Source organism: Spermophilus citellus (assembly GCF_964194105.1).
Source record: "Spermophilus citellus genome assembly, chromosome: 4".
In the NCBI taxonomy this organism is placed as follows: domain Eukaryota; kingdom Metazoa; phylum Chordata; class Mammalia; order Rodentia; family Sciuridae; genus Spermophilus; species Spermophilus citellus.
In genome coordinates this window covers 225,958,125-225,980,205 of record NC_138185.1, presented here as the reverse complement: position 1 = coordinate 225,980,205, position 22,081 = coordinate 225,958,125, and the positions used below count along the sequence as shown (strand labels likewise).

The window sequence follows — 22,081 nt, the reverse complement described above, 5'->3', positions numbered from 1 at the left end:
TCAATACCCATTTTTCCCAGCAAAGGCTTTCTTTGAACATGTAACAAAATTGAAGTCCACAAATTTCTTTTGAAGGCATCAATCCTTTGGGCCTCTAACAGGAAGTTTTACAATTATTTCCATCTTGGACAAAGATGGAACCTACTAAACCCCTCCCCGTTGCTGAATCTGGGCCCATGCAGGAGGTGCCTCAGGGGGCCTAGTGAGGAGCAAGGGCCTGGGTGGGCAGGAGGGCTGGGGAGATAGTTACCCGGGGTTCCTCGGCTCACTCTCTCGTGAACTTCCTCCCTTCAGCTTCCTAACCAGCTTCTCACTGCTGCGTCTAATGGAGGCCCGGAGTTTGCTAAAGGAACCACTGCGTTTTAAAGATCCAGTGCCATCCTGAAAAAAATGTGAACAAATGTGAAGCTGCAGGAGGACCCCCCCCAGGCCCAGCTGGGGGCAGACCAGGATGCCCAGGACGCCCAGCCCACCCAGCCCACCCAGCTCAGCCCAGCCATTCTAGTCCTGAGAAGCCACCAACTGGCCGTGGGCACAGAAATCCATCCACGTGCAGTTTCATTACAGATGAGCCAATGGTGGTGAGACCCCTTGAGTGCGGAGCAACTCACAGAAACCAAACCATCACATTCCCCAAGGCAAGTCAATTAGATTGCTGCCCTGAGACAAGGACAACACACACTTTAGGAAACTAGGGCAGCTTCGAGGAATGTCACCAAAATCAAATCCTGTGTTCAATAAACAGGTGAACATCTGGTCTAGACAGTGAATCCTCTGGACCCTTCCAGCTACAGGCAGCACCCAGCAAACAGAAGGGTCTCCTTCAATGTCGGTATCAATGTAGTGAGAAAATTAGGTGCAATGTTCATTTTCTACAAATAACTAAACATCCTCAGACACCCTGAAGAAAGCAAGTAAAGAGGGACCACCTGGCACCGTGACCAGCTCAGACACTAGGAATGAACTCCTGACAGAACCCAACAGAAATCAGACACAGAAGGAAATGTGTGTGAACAGCGACGTTTATTCTGAGAACAGCCCCTCGGTGGGACCCAAGGGACCCGTGGCTCAGGGGCTCTGCAGCACGGCGCTCATGGACCCAGCAGACAGACGCAGGACACAGGTCAGCCGGAGTGAGTTTATTAGAAGTTAGAAAGACACAAATACACACGTCACTGAGCACTTGAGGATTAGTAGAGCAGAGCAGAATCGCTAAACTTCACACAAGACTACACAGCAAACTACTGCAGCGTGTCCTGGAGGCCCTGCAGGGCCCCGCCAGGCCTCTAGCACAAGGGGGACGTGCAGCACATGCCCTACTCCTACAGCTCGCCACTGTCCACAGGTCACCATCATGCCACCATGGTAACTCCTGTGCGACACTTCTAACTACCTGGAATCAGAGTGAACAGCTAATCGCTCTTAATTTTTGAACTTGTGTATTACACAGTAAATGGATTTTATTAATACAGTTCTTATTACTAAATACATATCTGGCAAAGCTACATGTATACAGAAATCAGGAGCCCCCAAGAGGACAGCAGCACCGAGAGGAATGGCCAGTCACAGAGGTGCAGCTCTGACAAGCTCCTAGGGGCTGCTAGACACAGCGGGCAGCACTGAAGAGAGAGGGAAGCCGGAGAAGGCGCCACCCGTCATGCAGGAGCAGTGTGAGAGGCACACGGGCGGCTAGGCCTGTCAGACAGAAAGGAGAGAGAGCCACGTGAACCCGCGGTGAGGACAGGGCAGCAGATCACGCTCTGCACAGCTTGGTTACAGTACTTCTAGGTCACGGCTCTCACAGCACTGTGCAGCCTCAGCAATGGGCACTGCCTCTGCCACCTGCTTCTACCAGCCCTGCAGAGAGCAGGTGCCCAGCCCCAGGGCACCCTACAGAATATCGGTGGGTACTCCTGATGGTCGTCAGAGTAAAGGGAGCATTCTGGGAGTGCGGGCTGGCAAGTCAGAAATCTCCTTGAGGCCCACTGTGAAATTTCTCACAAGTAACTACGTCGAGCAGACTTGGCACTGGAAGGCATCTGCTGGGACCAAAATGTTGGCCACCTGGACCTCTCCGAAGTTCTCCCTCTTAAGCCTCTCCTGGTACCCCACACTGTGACTGCTCCCCAAGTCAGGCAGGACTCCCACTCTCTTAAAAACACTAACATCTTAGACATTTCAGAACTTAAGAACCACTGATTTTAAAAGTCGACAGCACATTTTAAACATGCAGTTGACATCCTAAATAAAATGAGTTTCCACGGGCAGCAAGGCCTCCTGGGTCTGGCCCGAGGACAACCGCATCTGACAGGAGCCCAGATGCAGGCCTGTCCCCAGCCACTTGACTCACCATGGGGCTCACGCTGAGCAAGTCACTTAACCAGCCCGAGCTTCATCTTTCTCATCTTTAAAATGGAAAAATAAAACTTGTTACCAAAGCCTCAAGAATGCTGGGAGGAAATAAATCAGAAGTTCCTGCTGCTCTTCACAGAAAGGAGGCTGGTGCTCTGTGCCTGCCATCCACTGTGCCCACAGCAGGTGCTCACCTTCCCCAAGCTTGACCCTAGGCTAACCACAGGGTCCAGAAGGATCTCAGGGTATGGGTACGCACTCACATGCACACGCACACACACGCTTGCAGCTGCTGGGGAGGAAGGTGACACTTGTGCAGGCCAGCCACCACTTCCTATGAGCCCTGCAACCAGGTCTGCAGCTGGTACTCAGGGCTGGGCTGGGCTGGGCCAGAGGTGGGCACATCTGCCCCCTGAGGGTTGGTCCCCACCCTGCATGTGCCACCTAAGGACGTGACCACCCAGAGACTGGACAGAACTCCACCGGACGGACTGGGAACTAGGAGGCCCCTGCATCCTGACACTTCTTTACATGCCATGAAGACATTCGTGTCACACAGGGGGCCTCTGAGCAGGGAGGCTGCAGGTGCTGCAGTTATTAAATTTCCCTTTTGGTATAATCTAGTTGTCTTCCTAGTGTAATTTTTCAAAAATAAAAATCTACTTCTAGTTAACCATTATCACCTTCCCCAATAATCCTGGGTAAAAGGAATTCAGTATATTACAAACTTAGTGAAATCTCAGCAAAGAGCAGCCTGGGAGAAAGGAGACAGCCAGGGCAGCTTCTGAGCTGGCAGCAGAACCAGCACAGGCCAGGGAAGGAGGCTCCCTGGGCACAGGGGGCTGGAAGCGCATCCTGACACTGGCTTAGTAGACCTCGACCCAGGACAGCCCAGAAGGGCCCCGTGGTGCCTGTGACTGAAGCACCCACTTCACAGGACACAAAGCCCCTGGACAGAGGCCAAGGAAGCTCAGTTTCACCCAGAAAAGGGTTCCCAAACGGGGGCAGCTGTGCTCACTCCAGGGGGCTCGGGAGCCCCAGCTGCCTGCGGAGCCCCAGGGAGTCGAAGCCTTGGCAGGGCAGACAAGAGAAGAGAGCTGTGCCTCCTCAGCAAGTGACCCCAGTGTTCAGACCTGACACCCACGCTCCCCAAGTCCTCAGCATGCCAGTGACCTTGCTGGCCTTCTCCTTTGTTCACATGACCCCGCTTAAGGGGACTCACAGACAGGAGCGCAGGGGCAATGATCAGGACCGTCTGCCTTATCTCTGACCATGGCACCCTTTGTTCTATGCCACTTCTGAATACTGAGAAAAACTAATGTCCTGTGGAAATGGCCACTGTCACTTAAGCAAAAGGCCTTGCACTGGCTCTGCTGAAGCTGCCACAACCCAAGAGAGTGACAGATGGTTTCCCCCACGTGGCGGGTTCCGAGGTTTTGAAGAGCACTGAGGAGCTGGGTGAAGCTCAGTGTTGGGGTGCTGGCCCAGCATGTGCCAAGCCTGGGTTCCCTCCCCAGCAACCCCTCCCATTATCAGATACAGAAATTCTTTTTCTAAAAATTAAAAAAAATTTATGCAAAACCACAATTTAAAATAAAAACTTGAAATCTGAGGTTAGAGGTGACTAGTGCAGTCTTGAAATCTGAGGTAAGAGGTGACAGGTGCACTCTTGACATCTGCCTCAACACCCAGTTTGTTTGTTTTATCTCAAATGCATAATCCTGAAAAAAATCTTGAGACACACAGTGGTTGCCAGATTTTCAAATGGCCTGCTGTGTGACCTCGAGGAAGCCTTCACTTACAGCCGGCAGGAGAGACCATTTGATCGTTGGTGCAGACAGACGAACACACTGGGCTGCAGCATGCTCACATCTGAACCAAGTCAACTCCCTTCCTCGTGTAACCACACCTCTCACAGCTGACAAAAGAAATGCCTGAGTGTGCACATGGCCTCCACTGCCTCTTTAAAATAATGGAAGAACAATTTGAAAATAAAATGCAAATCAAAAGCCCGGGGAGGGGAGCTCAATGCTGCAAAGAGCAGTCTGAAGGCCACAGCCATCCCAGGACTCAAGGCCTTGGCCACTCCATAGGAAGAAGGGCACCCTGCCCCATTCAGGAACCCCTGAACTGGGTGACCTATGGTTCACAGATGGTTTCAATAATTCAACCCTGCAGCCAAGGCACCCTGAGGCACCACTGTCTGGAAGTCAAGTGTGCTACTTAGAAAGTAAAGCCCCAAGTCACCACACAGGTATGTCCTATGTGATAATGTATCCAAAGTGAGAAAGGAAACAGGACAAGAGAGAGTGGGGGCACTGCTGCCCACCACGTGGCCACCTCCAGCCACATCCAGCTGGGAAGGTGCCCAAGCCCCTTCCCAGGTGGACAAGAGAAGCCCCCCTTCCTTCCCCAGCACGTCCTGAAGACATGGTGGAGCCCTGGGCTGTCACAGTCTCACTGCCACAAGAGTCATATAGACATGGACCTAGAAATACTGTCTCAAGAGAAACTCCTCCAGAACTTCATACAAGAGAGTCAAACTCTGCACGCAGGTGTTGAAGACCAAGCAGGCAGGCCCCTCTTTGGAAAAGCATGCAGGCACAGAGCAGCCGAGAAGAGTACAGTACACAGCTCCAACAGGGCAGGCATAGGCAGGAGGACTCCCTATCCTCACTGCAGTTTGGGACCACTGCCCAGCTGGGATTCAGCAGTCAAAGCAGATGCTGATTGGTTGTCTTGGCACAGAAAGATCCAAAGCAAGGAAGCTGCCAGGTTAGGACAATGGAGAGAATATTCTCCCTGAAACTCTGGCTGCTCCACTTTCCAGACTGCTCAGTTGGGATGCAAGCTCCTACCAATCTGCTACAGCTAAAGAAAATCCTGAAGAACAAATGGATTCTTTATAAGACAGACATAAGAAGCCCCAAACTGCAGTTTAACAAAACTGCACAATGGCAGCTAATCAAACCACTGCTGCAGCTTCAAAACTCGATGGTGCACATGGATGGCAAATCCTTGCTGACGAGGACACCAGTTCCATGTACAGAAAAGCAGCTGGGGTCGCATGCTCCCTGCAACACTGGGTAGACTGGGCAGTGGACTTCCCCAGAGCCAGCCAGTGCAGCTCTCGGGGGTCTGCTTGTTTCAAACACAAGCAGTCTCCACCTGAGAAGCTGGACAGGCAACAGTGAAGAGTGGGATCGCCAGACGCCCCAAGAGTGAAGACTTGGCAGGCAGGACTAAGGTGGGTCAGTGGGAGGAGTGGCCACCCTGATGCTTTTGTCCATGAGCTGTTCTTCTCTAAAAACAAGTTCCAGCATCTCTCTGAAGATGACCTGGTTAATTCTAACACATCCAGAGCAGCCAGCTCAGTGAAGTCGGGAGCACTGAGTTAGCAGTGAAACAGGCAAGTTAGAGAAGCCAGTTAGTTGTCTGCCACACCGACTCCTGGGGTGACACGAGACCTGAGTATGGCCAATGCTTTGAGTCGCCAGGACACTCAGTCAGCATGGAGAGCTCAGGGGTAAGCCAAGCAGCTCTCGTGGGCTCCCAAGAAGAGGCTACACTGCAAGCAAGCGGGAGCCTGGAGTATGAGCAGCAGTGAGGCTGTGGGACGCTGCAGGCACTTGATTTAGGAAAGGAAAAGGCCTAGCAAGGAGACGGACGAGGGCCGCGAGCACGCCCGCCAGCTCCGTACACCTGTGCACTGTACTTACCCCGTTCCACTCTACGCTCATACTCACTTCCTCCCCTCCGTCAGGGCCACTCTCGTACTTGACCACGTCCACATTGAGACTCTCCCGGCTCCTCCGCTTCTCCATGTTCTCAGGGTCATTTAGCACTTCAGCCACTCTCTGTTTGTGAACAGTGTCAAGACCCTGTGAGCCAGGCAGGGGAAACGTGGGACCCATTAGCAGGCAGGTCTGAGCAGGGGTTTCTCAGATACTTCAAGAAAAGACCAGTTGGTAAATTATCAGGAGGAAAAAAAAAATCAGGAAAGGGCACAGGGGAGGGCTTCCTAATGATAATGACAGGTCGGGATTACACAGTGTCCACAATGCCACAACTCAGGACTGCGGTACACTCTCTGAGTGTCCACTTCAAATTAAAAGCTGTAAAGAGGCTGGGTGTGGTGGCACACACCTGTAATCCCAGCAGCTCAGGAGGCTGAGGCAGGAAGATTGTGAATTCAAAGCCAGCCTCAGCAATTTAGGGGGACTCCGTCTCAAAATACAAAATAAAAAGGGCTGGGGATGTGGCTCAGTGGTAGAGCACCCTGGATTCAATCCCTGGTACAAAAAAAAAAAAAAGAGGCAGAAAGCTATAAACAGATACTGAGCTCTAGGTAATGATTTATACTGAAATATTCAGTAGGAAGTGTACGGATACCTATAAATTATCTGAAATGCTTCAAAAGGATGGAAGGATGGCTGAGAGAGATGGGGTCAAGTGTCTGAAACATGACACAATCCAGGTGGAGAACCAGGGTGAGCCCTATACTTCCTCAGGTGTGAGGAGTTCCACGGGATGCTAGGAGACACCTGGTGTCTCAGGTACATGCTTGAAAACTAATAAGTGTTTTTTTAAAAAAACAGGGATTGAACCCAGGAGAACTTTACCACTGAGCTCTATCCCAACCCTTTTTATTTTTTATTTTGAGACAGGTTCTCACTAAGTTGCTGAGGCTGGCCTGGAACTTGTGACCCTTCTGCCTCAACCTCCAGAGTCCTTGGTGTCATAGGTGTGTGCCATTGTGCCTGGTTTTACTTCTATTTTTTTTTTTTCAGTTGTAGATGACACAATACCTTTATTTTATTTATTCATATGTGGTACTGAAGATGGAACCCAATGACTTTCACATGCTAAGCAAGCACTCTACCACTGGGCTACAACCCCCAGCCCCTACTTTTATTTTTCTATTAGTTGTTGATGAATTTTATTTTATTTATTTATATGTGGTGCTGAGAATCGAACCCAGTGCCTCACACATGCTAGGCAAGCGCTCTACCACTAAGCCACAATCCCAGCCCCTCCCCCTAAATTTCTTCTTTTTTTTTTTTTTAAGAGAGAGAGAGAATTTTAATATTTATTTTTTTTTAGTTTTTCGGCGGACACAACATCTTTGTATGTGGTGCTGAGGATCGAACCCAGGCCGCACGCATGCCAAGCGAGCGTGCTACCGTTTGAGCCACATCCCCAGCCCCTAAATTTATTCTTGATAGAAATTTTTTTCAACCAGCCACTAACTCTCAAAAGGTATATTTTACAAGCACTTTTTCACAGCTTAGGAAGTGATGAGCAACTCAGGATGTTGAGCCAAGAGGATCGCACGTTGGAGGCCAAGCTGGGGAACGCGGCAAGACACTGTCTTCAAATACAAAATAGGAAGGGCTGGGGGCACAGATCAGTGGTGGTGCACTGGGCTCCAGCCCCAGTACCAAAATAAGAAAAGGGAGTCACCAGCGGAACGAACACGCACCTCTCCTGTCCATGGCCCCTCCTTGGTGTCTGCATGAGGCCCAGTGCACGGAGTCCCAGCAGGAGACCCCTATGGCCCCCCCTGCAGCCTGGGTCACAATGAGCAAGTCTGACGTCCTGCTGTGGACACTGCCCCTTCCCTGCCTTCTGTGGCTTCTTCCCTCTGAGGCACAAGCCCAGAAGAGACAGGGACTTGAAGCATTCCCAGGTCCTTTCTCTGCACTGCTTTAGCCCCCAGTTCCACACTCCAAACACACCACATGTCGCCTAACCCCAGTGCCACCACCTGTCACAGGACTAATATCAACCCTGCCCCAGGCCCCACCTGGGACCCCTCCTCACACAGGGAAGCATTCTGCACACCAGCTGCAAATGGAGATGGCCCAGGAGGAGGAGCATGGTTAGGGCAGGGCAGGGAAGAAAGGCTTCTGCCCACACTCACAAGTATGTTGTCTTCTCTCCTCACCTGTGAGACTATAGGACACGTCACTCAGCAAAATAGTGGCTGTAAACCCACAACTATAAAAATAGCCTATAGGTATTCCAGTCAGAGAAAAAATACCTACACCTGTCCCCCAACCCTAAAAATACAAAACAGAAACTGCCACGGTCATACATATACACACACACACCTCTGCATAAAAATAACTCCTTACTCCTGAACTGGTGGCTAAAAGGCACGAACAAGCATCTTTCCTGTCTCAGCACTGTTGTTTTATCCCTAGATGAGGAAAAAAGGGCTTCTTTACAGAATCCCCACTAATCAGGTAGCAAAAGGTCCAACCAAGCTTTTAGCCTTCTGACAATGGCCACCTGACAATGGCCAGCTGCCACTGGAGGACAGCCAGCCTCCACAGCAGCCATGCCACAGAGCAGGCAGTTCGAAGGGATGCCCTCCCTGGAGTCTGTGTATGGCCCAATCCGTGCAGGGCACACACAGGGGCTGTTCTCCATAGGCATCTCTAGTGTGCACAGTTAGGGGATTTCAAACAGGTTAAAAAAGAAAACTATGAAGCAGACATCTTTTTCATCTAACTCCTTTAAAAAGAGACACAATGTATTTAACCCAGAGGTAGGCAAGTGCCAATGACTGTCAGCTTTGTGCTATCTCATTCAGGAACTTTCCCCACCCCAAAAGGGGCCTTTTACCACTGCAACTGCTCCACTCCTCTCCCCAGCTCTGCATGCCTCACTTCACCTGGACAGAACCCTACATCTGTCCTTCAGGGCTGAAGGTCTCACAGCTCACTGCCACAGCTGTCAGTACTCTATTCCTTTTGATCGCAGGATGACCCACCTGTTTACGAGACCTCATGGCGGCTTCTTCTAATGTCTCTGCAGCTTCAAATTTCCCTTGACGTCGGTAAAGTGCTCCAAGGTTTTTCAAAGTAGTTGTAACAGTCGGGCTGTAAAAAAAAGCATACAACATGCAGCACTGTTAGGGACATGGCTTAGGTGGCCACCATCACAGGTAGGCAACCTAGAAAAACCCCGCAGCACTGCAGTACGGATGAGTACTGCCATATTCCAGGCCCTTGCTTCCCTTTGCGCTGCACAGCCTGCTTCACTGTCAGTGCCCTGGGCACAGAGGGCAAGCAGGAGTCACCCACAGTCTGCTGGCAGGGGACGCCATGGGACATGTTCTTCCTTCAACTGCAACATTCTGAAGAGCACTCCCAGCCCAAATAGGCCTGCTGCCAACGCCGTCAGACCCTGCTGCTTCCAGCAAAGCTCACAGCAGGCAGACACTGAAGCCATCCAGGGCCTGGCTGCTGATGGTCCCCTGGCCACCACAGAGGCATGTAGCTGCCCTAATCAGGGGTCAGCACATGCCCCTGGAAACAGAGCTCAGCCTGTGCTGGGCAGGATTGAGGGCAGGTTGCCATGTTGCAGTCATAACCTCCTGTCTCATTAGAGGCTCATCAGCTAATGACAGGTGTGAGTTGAAGAAGCAAGAGGAGACTGCAGACAAGTTGGACTCCTAACAGGAAGGTCTATTATGTCAGCAAACCCTGCAGCATTGCAGTACGGATGAGTACTGTGAGAGCTGTTTTCCCTCATCAATGTCGGGCCTTTCCAGTACACTCCCATATCTGTAAGACCAGTGCTCAGGGGGTAGGAAGAAGAGATGTGCTTGTCATGTACTGTCTATTTTCCTGAAATAGACAAGAGGGGAGCCGAGTCTTCGAGAAGGAGGAAGTTGAGACAGGGAGATAGAAGCAGACGAGGGGCACTGCTCTGATGGGCCTTGGCAGCCCTGCTGCATGTGAGTGCAGGTGACCACAGGCTTGGGAGACTCACCCCCAGAGCCACAAGGGCAAAGCATGCCCCGAGCAGCTGGGGAAGGCTTTCCAAGTGCTGGCCTTCTGAGATCTGCTGCACATCTGCCCTGGGAGCTGCAAGGCTGCCTCAGTGCTGTTCTCCTCATTTAAGTCCCACACTTCCTTCCACTGGTGGTTTTCTTTGACACAGCAGCAGCGGGCAGACCCACTCTTCCATAGTGGGCTGTGTGCATACAAATAATCCACTAGCGGAGATGGTGGGATTTCATGAATGGAACTGGGGGAAATCTGGGACTAACCAACACTGGGGACATCCCCACATCTGACCTTCCCAAGCTGCTCCTACAGCCCTGCAGCACCTCTCTGTAGTGCAGGTCTTTGGCTGACCAGACCCACCTGTCAACTTTGCAGGCTTTGTACCAGCCTCCGTACTCTCCAAAAGACGACCCGTCCTTCTGCTTTCCCTAAACCGTAACAGAGAGTTAACATGAAGGCTGTGAGGGCCAAGCACCCACACCTCTCCGCTCAACCAGCCTTACTTTGCACTCTTCCCTTTCCTCAGCGTGCATCCAGATGGGCTTGTTTTCATCTGGGGAAGAATAACAACATTCGGTAAGCCGCAGAGCAAGAGCCCAGTGAGCAGAAATTGTTAGGTCTCAGTGACTGCAAGGTTTGTGGACAACACTTCTTCAGTATTACTCCTTACAACTTGAACAGATCAAGTTCATGCTGGAGGAGATGCAGAAGCATTCCAGGCAAGTGCCTGGCCAGACAACACAACAGATGCAGGCTCATGTCATACTGGAATCACTCAGAAGTTGAGCACCTCACATTAAACCTAAGTCTGAGAAAAAGTAGAAGAATTGGGGAGCAAAAGCAGAAAAGATATAAATCAATATTCCTTCGAAGTCTCAACTGCTCAGAACATGAATACCTCCCACTAGACAATGAACCCACGCCACAAAAGAAAAAAGAATCTTAAAAATGAGGCTTATGAAAAGGCCTTTCTGTCCTGTGTTTTAGGATTTGCACGGAGAATAAATTCGGTAAAGAAAACTGCTTTAAACTTGAGCCCGACTAACTAAACTGCCCATTACTACCCTGAGCATCAGCAGACAGCAAATCCAAGAAATTACTTAACTCCAGGGGAACTTTTGAAAAGGAGCATCAGGAGAGATGACCTGGCACCTCTGTGGCTGGTAAGTCAGAATGCTCCCTGTGAACTGTGACACTCCAAGCAAGCGGGACAGTCAACCCTGCCACATGGCTACACCAGACCTCCTGGCCTGGCAAATCCAGGGCCTACTGCAGCCTCGGCAGCAAACTGACCACTCCACTCACTAGCAGAGAAACAAAGTATGTTTTTTGTGGGGGTTTTTTCCTTCTTTTTTTGGGGGGATGGGGTGGGGGTGACTGGGGATTGAACTCAGGAGTACTCAAACACTGAGCCGAATTCCCAGCCCTATTTTGTATTTAGAGACAGTCTCACTGAGTTTTGCTGAGGCTGGCTTTGAACTCTTGCTCCTCCTGCCTCAGCCACTGGAGCCTCTGTGATTACAGGCCTGCACCATGGCACTTGGCTACAAAGTACATTCTTGAAAAATGTTTCCAAAGTGGTTTCTAGAAAATCTGTAAAAGGAAAAAGTAACAGCTGGCAGCTGTCCCACACAGCTTTGATGAAGCACAGACACGTGCTGCTGATGCCCCTAGAGCAGCGCTCAGGCCCACACTCCAGCACCATCAGCCCACATCTCACTGTGGCCAAGAGGCAGGTTACACTCACAAGTCTCACACAAGACACCAGTAGAGCTGGGGAACTGCTGGGGAAGTCCAAGTTACACCATGGAATGACCAGTTCCAGATGTGACACAGAGACCCAGGAAATGGCAGAACCACCTGTTTCCATGCCGTGAAGAAGGAAAATACTGAAATTCTTTTTCTAGGATGCAACACATTTATATAAAAAGTGCCTTAGCAGTTAAAAAAAAAAAAAAAAAAAAACACTCCATGTGCATCAGTGACCCACATTCTGCGGTCCCTGAATACCATACCACCAACTGGCCCTATCCTGAAGCCTGGGTAACACCCAGTGAGGGAAAACTAACACAATTATTTAACTGAGCAGTTTAAATTCAGTAAAATATTTAATCCACAACTATGTCTTAAGCACTTGCAACACTTGACGGATCTAAAGGGGATATGGCCTGGCTCTTTGAGACAGACAAATGGCAGGTTACATTGCCAACAGGCTGGGCTGCTGGGGTCACAGAAGTGCCCTAGGCAGAGTGGAGGCTGCAGCTAGGTGCTCTAAGCTAATATGTACAGGCTGTGGATAAAGAAAGCAAACTTAAGCAGCAGCAAGGAAAGACTTAAGAAGTAGGTGGCCCTAAGTTCCTCAGCAAGGAAGGTCTTTTCAGAGCTACCAAGGAAACCCAGCAAAGCACACTCAGGGCTCTCACCACACTTACTGAGCAATGGACACTTGAACAAGCAAACACGTGAATCGACACTTGATTGACCATGCTCTCTTCTCATTTAGAAAACCATGAGATTCAAAGCAACTTCTATCTAGAAAACACTGTGAGAACTGGGTATTGCATAGTTAGAAATCACACTTTTTAATACATGAAAGCTTTCTTACCATCCACAGAACCAAACTCCCGCTCATGTGCACGAGTGAGAATCTCTTTGTACAATGTTTCTGCTTGCTTGAATTTTCCTTGTTTCAGGTAGCAGGATGCCTTAAAATAAAATATTTAGTGTCTTTCACATGTAAATAAAACAAACATTTTCATCTACAGGTGAAATAACAAAACATTTGTATTGTTTTATTTTCAGTTCTGGGATTGAACCAAGGTCTCTGAGCATGCTAAGCAAGAATTCCACCACTGAGCTATACCCCAGCCCGGTTTTTTTCTTTTCTTTTTTTTTTTAATTTTAATTTATCCTTATTTTGAGACAGGGTTTTGCTAAATTCCCCAGGTTGGCCTTGAATTTGCAATCCTCTTGCCTCAGCCTCCAAGCAGCTGGGATTACAGGTGTGCAGAACATGCCCAACCACATCTGTAACATACCAGGTTGTTTTTCGTCTTGGCCACATTGGGGTCGTCGGGTCCCAATTTTGTCTGGTAGATCTCCAGGGCTCTCTGGTAATAATATTCTACTTCTTCATATTTGCCCTGGTTCTGGCACAGTAAGGCCAGGTTATTTAACTGCTTAGCAACATCAGGGTGATCCTTTCCTAGAACCTGGGAATAGAGAATGGTAAAATGGAAACATTAGCCCTGTCACCACCCTCCTGTAGGAAGGATCCTTCTAAATCATAAACATGGCTGAGTTCCACATCCAGATTTAAAAATCCTTAAATGGCTCCCAGGCCACAAAACAAAAATAACCAGAGGGCAGGAAGGACTGTGCTGATTTTCCTTGGCTGCTTTTAAGTGCTCACTTCCTGTGACAAGCCTCCCGCAGGCAAATTACTGCCCACTACACTGTGAAAACAGAGAGCTGGGCTTCACAAAGGCTTGCTTTACCTGAGCCCAAATGCTCTCCCAGCTGCTTGGGCCATCTTCTCTAGCCTCCCTGCTCCCAAGACTCATCCTGCAGGGCCCTCTTCAGCCCTGGAGAGGAGACCCCACATCCAAGGCCAGGGAGCCTTCGCCCCATCCCCACTGCCTCGGGAGCACGTCACCTGGCTGTTCTCTTCTCTCTGGGGAGTCTCATGACCCAAACCCTCTCCTCATCCTTTACTGCCAGACCCACCCAGGAAGAGACAGCCCACCATACCCTCCACCCTGTCCATCAATCCTGTCACAGGACCCTGGTTAGAGAGGTGCCAGGTGCAGAAGAGTGAAGACATGCCCTGAGGCTCCCTGAACCTTGTCAGCATAGTCCTCAGCTCTGTGCCTCTCGCACACAGTCCCCAGACAGCACACAACCCTGCACCCTTTACACCCCCACTTCTCCCTGCTCAGGAAACTGAACTCAGCTATCCAAAATGCAGTTCAAACACTGACCTCCTCTGGAAAGCCATGCCCGGTGCCCAGCCATGCCCTAAGCCTGCCCACTCCTCTCCCACTGCTTGATCTACAGATGATGGGCCCCTGGTCCTCAGGTCTGACTAGTGGACGGTGCAACGAGGCAGGGACTCTAACCAAGCAAGGGGCTCTGAATAAATTGAAGAGTAAATATCTGAATAAACTTGGAAGAACTTTTATTTCTTCTTTGAGACAGGGTCTCACTGTGTTGCCCAGAGCCTCCCATCTTAGCCTCCTGTGCAACTGAGACTATGGGTGTGCACCGCCACACCCAGCTCAACTGGCAGATGATCTTATAGAGCTCATGATCCTTGCTACCTTTGTGTGCTCTGATCTGGACCTCAGCCAACTCAACTGTCCATTTTCTTTTATAAGGTATCATGTGATGACGACAAAATATTACCTACACAAGCCACGAGCTCCCTTTCACTTTCTCCCCAAAGTCCTTGCCATGACTCAAAATTAAGTGATTAATCTTTCAGCATGACTGATAAACAATCACAAAAAAATGCCAAGTTAAGCTATTACTTACTCTTAGGCACCCAGGACAGGCCTGACACCAGGTTCCACGCCATCGGGACGCACTCATACAGTGCTGCAGAGACCACCACAGTAGTTTCTAGTTTTAGTTTCTATTTGTTTGTTTGTTTTGGGTTTCGAGGTTTTTTTATGTGTGTGTCGTGGTAGAGACTGAAGCCAGGGGCATGCTACCACTGAGCTACACTGCCAGTCCTTTTTGTTTTGAGAAAAGGACTTGCCCAGGATGGGCTCGAACTTGAAAACCTCCTGCCTCAGCCTCCTGAGTTGCTGGGATTATAGTGTGCACCATCACACCCAGCACAGTTCAATATCAAGCACCAAGAACTGGAGCAGCCACTAATAAATACCCATGGCAATGACCTGGCCTAGAGCTCCGAGTTAGTCTTCAGTCCTAACATAATCACTCCACTTTTTAAGCTGTAAGAGGAACATGGAGTGAACTTACTGAGAAGCACAAACACTGTTCAGTGCAGCTCAGGAGCCCCTTGTCTCTGGGCCAACTGGGACTGTGCCATCCTGAACACTCCCCTAAATGGGCCTTACACTCTGACTGGGCCAACTAGGCTGTGTTGGGAAGCTATCTTTTTATTTTTTTCAGACGGGGACTCGCTATATTGCCCAGGCAGGTCTTGAAATCCTGGGTTCAAGGGATCCTCCTGCCCCAGCCTCCCAAGTGTTGGACTATAGAGTAAATATCTGAACCACCATGCCCACCATGCCCAGCTTATCAACCTTTATAAATGAGTTATTTTCAGTAAATGATCAGCAATGACTCATCACAGTGCTCATTTCTCAAAATTTAAAAAAAAAATCTTTTCAAAACACAAAAAAACTGAATCTCAGAGAACACGAGTTCTTCATTGTTCCGCACCTTTTCTCTGATCTCCAGGGCCCTCTTACACAATGGCTCTGCCTCTTTGTACTTCCCTCGTTTACCATACAGGACAGCGAGGTTATTCAGGGTCGCAGCCACCTGCCAACATAGGAGGACACAAGGACCATAGGTAAGAGACGTCAGGAGCAGCAGCCACACATCCAGCAGACCCGGGCATGCTCCACACCGCAGCAAAGCACTCATCACTGATGGGAATGTGATTTCAGGACCACAGAACAGTGATTTGCTCACACCACTCACAACACACAGCACAGCAGAACACAGTTCTAAGATTAAATAAATCAACATCAACTTAACCTTGATTTTTTTCAATTTCTCCAAAAGCCACAAATAGATCTCTGCAAATCTGACCAGATTTTAATTTAAAAAAAAAAACACAGATTCTTGAGAAACAAATCTAGAAGAGGACATGCAATTTGATTTAGGGTCAGAGAGTATGTCTGGTGAGCCAGGTGAGGGGTAGTGATCCACAAATCAGGAGTGACTGGTACATGAGCACCAGAGCTTGCCTGCTGCCAGGCAGAGCCCTACCTGTGCACCTGGGAAGCGGCTCTCAGCCCTCGCTGTTGAGTGTGACACTGGGTGAGCCGGACAAAAATCACACTGGGCAAAAAAAAAAAGTGTAAAAAGATCAAAAGAACCAGATATACAAACCGCAGGGTGATCCTTGCCCAGCGTCTTCTCACGGATGGCCAAGGCATCATTCAGCAGATTCGCTGCATCTTTGTATTTGTTCTGGTCCCTGAATCAAAAACACATCATAAGTGTCCTGATGTGGGTTACTAAACCCACCCAACTACCTACCCACCCACCTACCTTCCAACATCCTTACCCACCTACCTACCCATCTACCCATCTACCTACCTACCTAATGGTGCTGGCACTAGACCCAGGGCCTGGTGCATGCCACACATGTACATGCTCTAACACTAGCTACAGCCAGTTTCCTAACTCCTTTTAAATGTAATTTTAGAACTATAGAAATTAAAGTTAAGCTCCAAATATATAATTCAATATATAGAAAATATATATATATATATATATATATGTGTATGTATGTGTGTGTGTGTGTGTGTGTGTGTGTATATATAGATGGAGAGATATAGATATATGTGTGTGTGTGTGTGTGTGTGTGTGTGTGTTTTGTTGTTGTTTTTAATCTAGTTGTGACAGAAAAAGAGAAAAGTTCATGCACTGGGGCAAGGTAAGCTCTGGGTCACACCTGACCAGTTTCTGAACTTGGCCTCTCCTCTAGACCATGGAGACAACACTGCTACCTGCACTACGTGGGCCAGCAGCTCCACACAGAATACCGGAGGCAGTCTAAAAAGGGTGGAGCCCACATTTGGCATGAGTAGGAATGGACTTCAACATCCAAGCCAGGCCAGCCAGCAGCATCAACACAGCTGGAGCTTGCTTGTCCAAAGACCAGACCCACCCAGACCCACCTGGCCAGGAGCTTTAGGAGCAGGGCCCAGCATAGTGGGACTTGAAGAGCCCACCAGAAATTCAGATGCAAAATGAAAACAAAGGCAGAACTATAAGCATTAAAATTCTAAGAGAAGAAATGGGCAAGTCACACAGAAATTCACAGGAGAATATGCATGACTCAAAGAAATACCAATTAAAACAAAAAGATAGTCGACTAACACCACCCAGATAGGAGATACTGCAGCAGGAGGACAAAAAGCACTGTCCCCTGAAAAGTAGTTCAGCAGTATGATTTACACGCTGGCCCATCTTAGGAATTCACTCTAAAAGCACAGGGGCATCCCAATGCAATCCCAGCTACTCAGGGAGGCAAAAAACAGGGGGATCGTATATTCAAGGCCAAGCTGGGAAGTTTGGTGAGACCTGTCTCAAAATAAAATTAAAAAAGGGCTGGGATTGGGCTAGGGCTGTAGCTCAGTGGTAGAGCGCTTGCTTTGCAGGTGTGTGAGGCCCTGGATTCGATCCTTAACACCACAAAAAAATAAATGAACAAATAAAAATATTGTGTCCATCTACAATTAAAAGAAATAAAAAAAAAAAAAAAAAGAACTGGGGTGTGGCACAGTGGTTGAATGTTTGCCCAGCACACACCATGCACCAGTCCCTGGGTTCCATCCTCAGCACCACCAAAAAAAAAAAAAAAAAAAAACCAAGGCTGACCCAGGTGGATAGATACTGGCAATGCCTACTCCAGCTTAGTGAGACCCTTGCCACAGAGTTCGCTAAATATTTTGTATGTAACCCCTGGCTATTTGAAGAGAAGCAGATGAAAAGATTGGAAAGTAGCTCACACAAATTTATAAAACATATTTTAAGGGGCAAGCTGATTAAAAAGTTATCTCCAGATAGGCAGGGAGGCACATGTCTATAATCCCTGCAGCTTGGGAGGCTAAGGCAGGAGGATCACAAGTTTGAGATCAGCCTCAGCAACTTAGTGAGGCCCTAAGCAACTTAGACCTTGTCTCAAAATGAAAAATAGAAAGGGCTAGGGATGTGACTCAGTGATTAAATGCCTCTGGGTTCAATCTCCAGTACCAAAAAAAGTCATCTCCAGGTACAATTCAGCATAGAAACCTAAGGACTAGCCTGTACACCAGGGCCAGGATGTTGAGCATGGTGGCCACATCAGGGTGGTCATGGCCTGAAGTCTTCTCCAGATCCTCCAGGGCCTGTTTGCAGAGCGGCACAGCCACCTCGTATCGCCCCTGCGAGGCATACTGGATCACCAGGTTGTGGAGTGTGCGTAGCCGCGCCGGGATCTCGTAGCCACCTTGCTGGGCAGCAGCGGCAGCACTGCTATGCTGCTGCTGGACTGCACAGAGAAAGCACAGTTCAGAGGGCTGGCAGGACAGCTACACAGAAGGCAGTTAGTTTGACATTTTTCCACTACCTCTGATTCAAGTTAGCTCTATGCCAATTCAACCTGCAAATATCCCCTGGGCAAGATGGGAAAGAACCTCAGCCTGACAGGGATGGTGCCCTGTCCGCTGCTAATTGCATCAGACTTCCTGGCTGTAAAACTGATAGGAAGAAGTAACTCCAACCTCTTCTACCTGCAAGACCTGCAGGCCACACCTGCACCATGAGTGTACATTTGGTTCTTAGGTCCAGCCTACGCACCACCATAGCCCCAAACACCTTTAGGGGACAAAGACAATCGTGTGTGCTGAGGCTTTTGTGCTACGGCTCCCACTGACTGTCAGGAGCATCCTCAGAGAGAAAGTGGACTCCAGTAGACTGCATGATGAACCACACTACTCGCCACTCACTTCCTTGGCCTGGCTCGTCCTCGTCATTTGGGAAGAGATCATCTAGGGGCTCTTTGGCAGAATCGGTGTCCTTGTCCTCCTACAAAAGAGACCCAAAGCATCTCTTATTCTATAGCAGTACACATCCTGCCTGAAAATCTATAACATAAAATTCATTTAACTAAAAATCTTAGGAAAGATTGGCAGTGTTTAAGCTCACATAGAGTCACCAGCCATGTGGCTCACCTATCAGTTCAACAGAACAATGAAGTGCTCGTGAGAGTAGACACCAGAACACGTAAATACAGGCCAGGGTTTGATAAGACAGATGGCTACACTTCTCTACCTCCAATTCTTCACCTGTGCTCTAAGAAGGCTCCAGCAAAGCAGAGCAAGGCTTATTTGAAATAAAGTCTTATTTGCAAACAGACTACTATGGAGCACCTCTGATCGCCACAGCTTGAACTCTCTGTTTTTACCCACCACTGCTCCACTGCAAGAGCCCACAGAGCAGATGGGAGCTATCGGTCTCTGCTCTGTGATCCCGCCTCCCCACAGACTGCTGGTAGTGCATCCTGGATGAGGGAACAGACGCGGCTGGCCCAGGTAAGGTGTTAGCAGTCATGGGGCAGCAGACACTGCTGCTGGGAGGTGAAACCTGGTAAATTCACGTACTTTTAGAGTGTACCTCTGGGAGTACAGAATCCAAACATGACACAGACCCAAACTGGCTAAAGTGGCTGGGCCGCACTAAGATACCAAGGTCACTAGAGACAAAAAAATGACTGAGGGGGCTGGGGATGTGGCTCAAGCGGTAGCGCGCTCGTCTGGCATGCGTGCGGCCCGGGTTCGATCCTCAGCACCACATACAAACAACGATGTTGTGTCCGCCGATAACTAAAAAATAAATATTGAAAAATTCTCTCTGTCTCTCTCTCTCCCTCTATCACTCTCTCTTTAAAAAAACTATGAAAGAGCCAAGTCTTAAAAAAAAAAAAAAAAAAGACTGAGGGCTGCTGCAAATGAAAGAGGGCTAAAAAGTGGGGACAACAGTGTGCAACACACAGTCCCAAACTGGATCCAGGATGCAGTGACAATACGCCGGGAAGGACACTGCTGAGACAGTTAGCAGAGAGGAATCCAGGCTGCAGAGGAGAAAAAGTGCCCAGTCATGTTCGAGTGCCTGAACCAGCCCTGTCCCTGGGCTTCTACAGGAGAACAGCCTCACTAGGGAACTGCACCCAGAAGCAGCAAGGGGCAGCACATGAGGTGCCTGCCTCCTACTCCAAAGGTTCAGAAGGAACAATAGCTCATGAGAGTCAGCTCTAAACTTGTCTTCTCCAAGTCTGAATTTTTTTCAAAATAAAGAGCTTAAAAATCTTTGAGAAGCCCCCTTCTCAACACTCTTCAGTGTTGCAGGTAAATCACTGGCTGACACCATGAACTCTTATTCCCATAGCAGTCTAAGGGGGATAGAGTAAGTCTAACAAATCAGAATGATATCACCTCAACTATTTCCCCTGGGGACTAGAGCTAGATGAGCCAAAGTGTGAGGCTCATGATACAACGCGTGTCCTCATGAGAAGAGGACCCAGTGAGTTGGTTTATATGTATTCTTTCCACCCCACCATGCGAGGGCAAGCAAGAAGGTAATTGCGAGCCAGGAAGAGAGCCCTGATCTCAGATTCCCACCTCCTGTGGTATTTTGTCATGGTGACCCAAGTAGAAGGCAAGTGCAGATTTGCTGGTGTTCCACACAAGGATGCTCCAGGGGTCTTAGGACAAGGTTCCAACTAGGGACACCAATGTGGAACTCACTGTACACTGATCATGCATGTGACTATGTCTGGCACCCAGAGAGGCATAAAATAAAATCCAGTTCCAAATACTCTATAAAGTCCTAGAGGTAGGATCCTGGAACAAAGAGGGTCCACTACTGGAAGGACTGACAACATTCCAATAAAGTCTACAGTTTAGTCAAAAGTAGCATATCAATGTTAATTTCTTGGTTTTGAAAAACGAATGCTGGGGCTGGAGCTGGAGCTCAGTGATAAAGCGCTTGCCTCACATGTATGAGGCACTGGATTCGATCCTCAGCACCAAATAAAAATAAATAAAGCTATTGTATATTCATCTACAACTAGATAAATATTTAAAAAAAAAGAAAAAGAAAAACGTATGCTGATGTAAAATGTCAAGGTTGGAGAGAACTAAGTAAAGGGGATTTGGGAATTCTCTTCACTGTCTTCAATTTTTCTCCCAATCTAACATATTATTCCAAAATAAAAAAGAAGTTAACTGAATCAGAAATAAATGGTGGAAGAAAAATAATTGAGAGTCGGATGAATACTCAAAGAGAGCCAACATAAAAAGAAACAACAAGACCTCTGAGGCACCCTGACATTCCAGGAAGGGAAAGGTGAGCTGGCTAGGGAGGCCTAGGAGACACAAGAGAGGCAGCAGGAAGACCTGGCAGTGTCCTAGGCGGGCATCAAGGATGAGGTCGAAGATGAGGTCAAGGACAAGCCCAGAGTTGGACTTCAGATGGTGGCACTGGCCCTGCTGACCCAGCAGCCAGTGGGTATGGAAGCCAGCCCATGAGGGCAGGGAATGTCAGGAGCAGTGGAGCAGAACTTGGTGATGCGAGGCCTGGTATTGACAAAACGTCCTTTACACCTTCTGATCACTGTTCTAAAAACACACAAGAAAGACACGATAGGACGCCTACCCCTTGCTGAGCCTCCATTCGCAGCCCCCAGCTATACTGCACACCAGCACCATCTCATGATGGAGCCACTCACTCACCGAGGGGGAAATGTCATCGTCATACTTTTTGAGCTGGTTCATAAATTCCAGGTGTTTCTTTTCTTCCTCCAGCTGAGCCACGGACTGCTCACTCTTCTGTAACTTCTGTTGTGTGTTGGCCAGCTCATCCCGCAGCCACTGATTCTCCTGGCACAGGCGACGAACCTGCGCACGTAGTTTCTGTTTCTCTGACTCAACAGCATTCAGGTGATTTGACAAGGCCATCATAACCTGGACAGAAGAAATACTATCGGACAACAGCCAACAAGAGCCCCTCCTATCCACTTGAGCACCTGAGAGCAGCTCTAACTGACACCTGCAGGTATCTCCTTCGATTCACATGCAATTCAGCCACAGACAACACTCCGGGGCCTATGGAAAGTTATCACGTGCTCACATTTACAAAATACACCAATTCTTTTTACATGAAAGCACCTCAAGGTGATTATC

The 22,081-nt window shown here is 48.8% G+C and overlaps 1 protein-coding gene across 29 annotated transcripts in view; it reads right to left on the bottom strand.

Moving 5' to 3' along the window:
* Positions 1 to 22,081, bottom strand: part of KLC1 (kinesin light chain 1) — a 56,645-nt gene that overhangs the window by 9,323 nt on the left and 25,241 nt on the right. For 5 of the 29 annotated variants that reach the window (XR_014021872.1, XM_081293405.1, XM_081293384.1 and 2 more), the window contains exons 3-14: positions 21,632 to 21,862; positions 18,848 to 18,926; positions 18,153 to 18,390; positions 16,242 to 16,329; positions 15,564 to 15,665; positions 13,190 to 13,363; positions 12,757 to 12,856; positions 10,655 to 10,704; positions 10,512 to 10,579; positions 9,131 to 9,239; positions 6,072 to 6,233; positions 251 to 381 (exon numbers count right to left, since the gene is read on the bottom strand). Coding sequence is in view for 22 of the 29 variants with exons in the window: in XM_081293405.1 (XP_081149531.1) it covers positions 251 to 381; positions 6,072 to 6,233; positions 9,131 to 9,239; positions 10,512 to 10,579; positions 10,655 to 10,704; positions 12,757 to 12,856; positions 13,190 to 13,363; positions 15,564 to 15,665; positions 16,242 to 16,329; positions 18,153 to 18,390; positions 18,848 to 18,926; positions 21,632 to 21,862 (1,532 nt within the window). In the remaining 7 variants the exon portion in view is untranslated. Of the gene's footprint in view, positions 1 to 250; positions 382 to 1,124; positions 1,696 to 2,350; positions 2,406 to 6,071; positions 6,234 to 9,130; positions 9,240 to 10,511; positions 10,580 to 10,654; positions 10,705 to 12,756; positions 12,857 to 13,189; positions 13,364 to 15,563; positions 15,666 to 16,241; positions 16,330 to 18,152; positions 18,391 to 18,847; positions 18,927 to 21,631; positions 21,863 to 22,081 lie in introns of those variants that run through there. The other 24 variants (XR_014021869.1, XM_081293385.1, XR_014021871.1 and 21 more) reach the window with 19 other exon arrangements.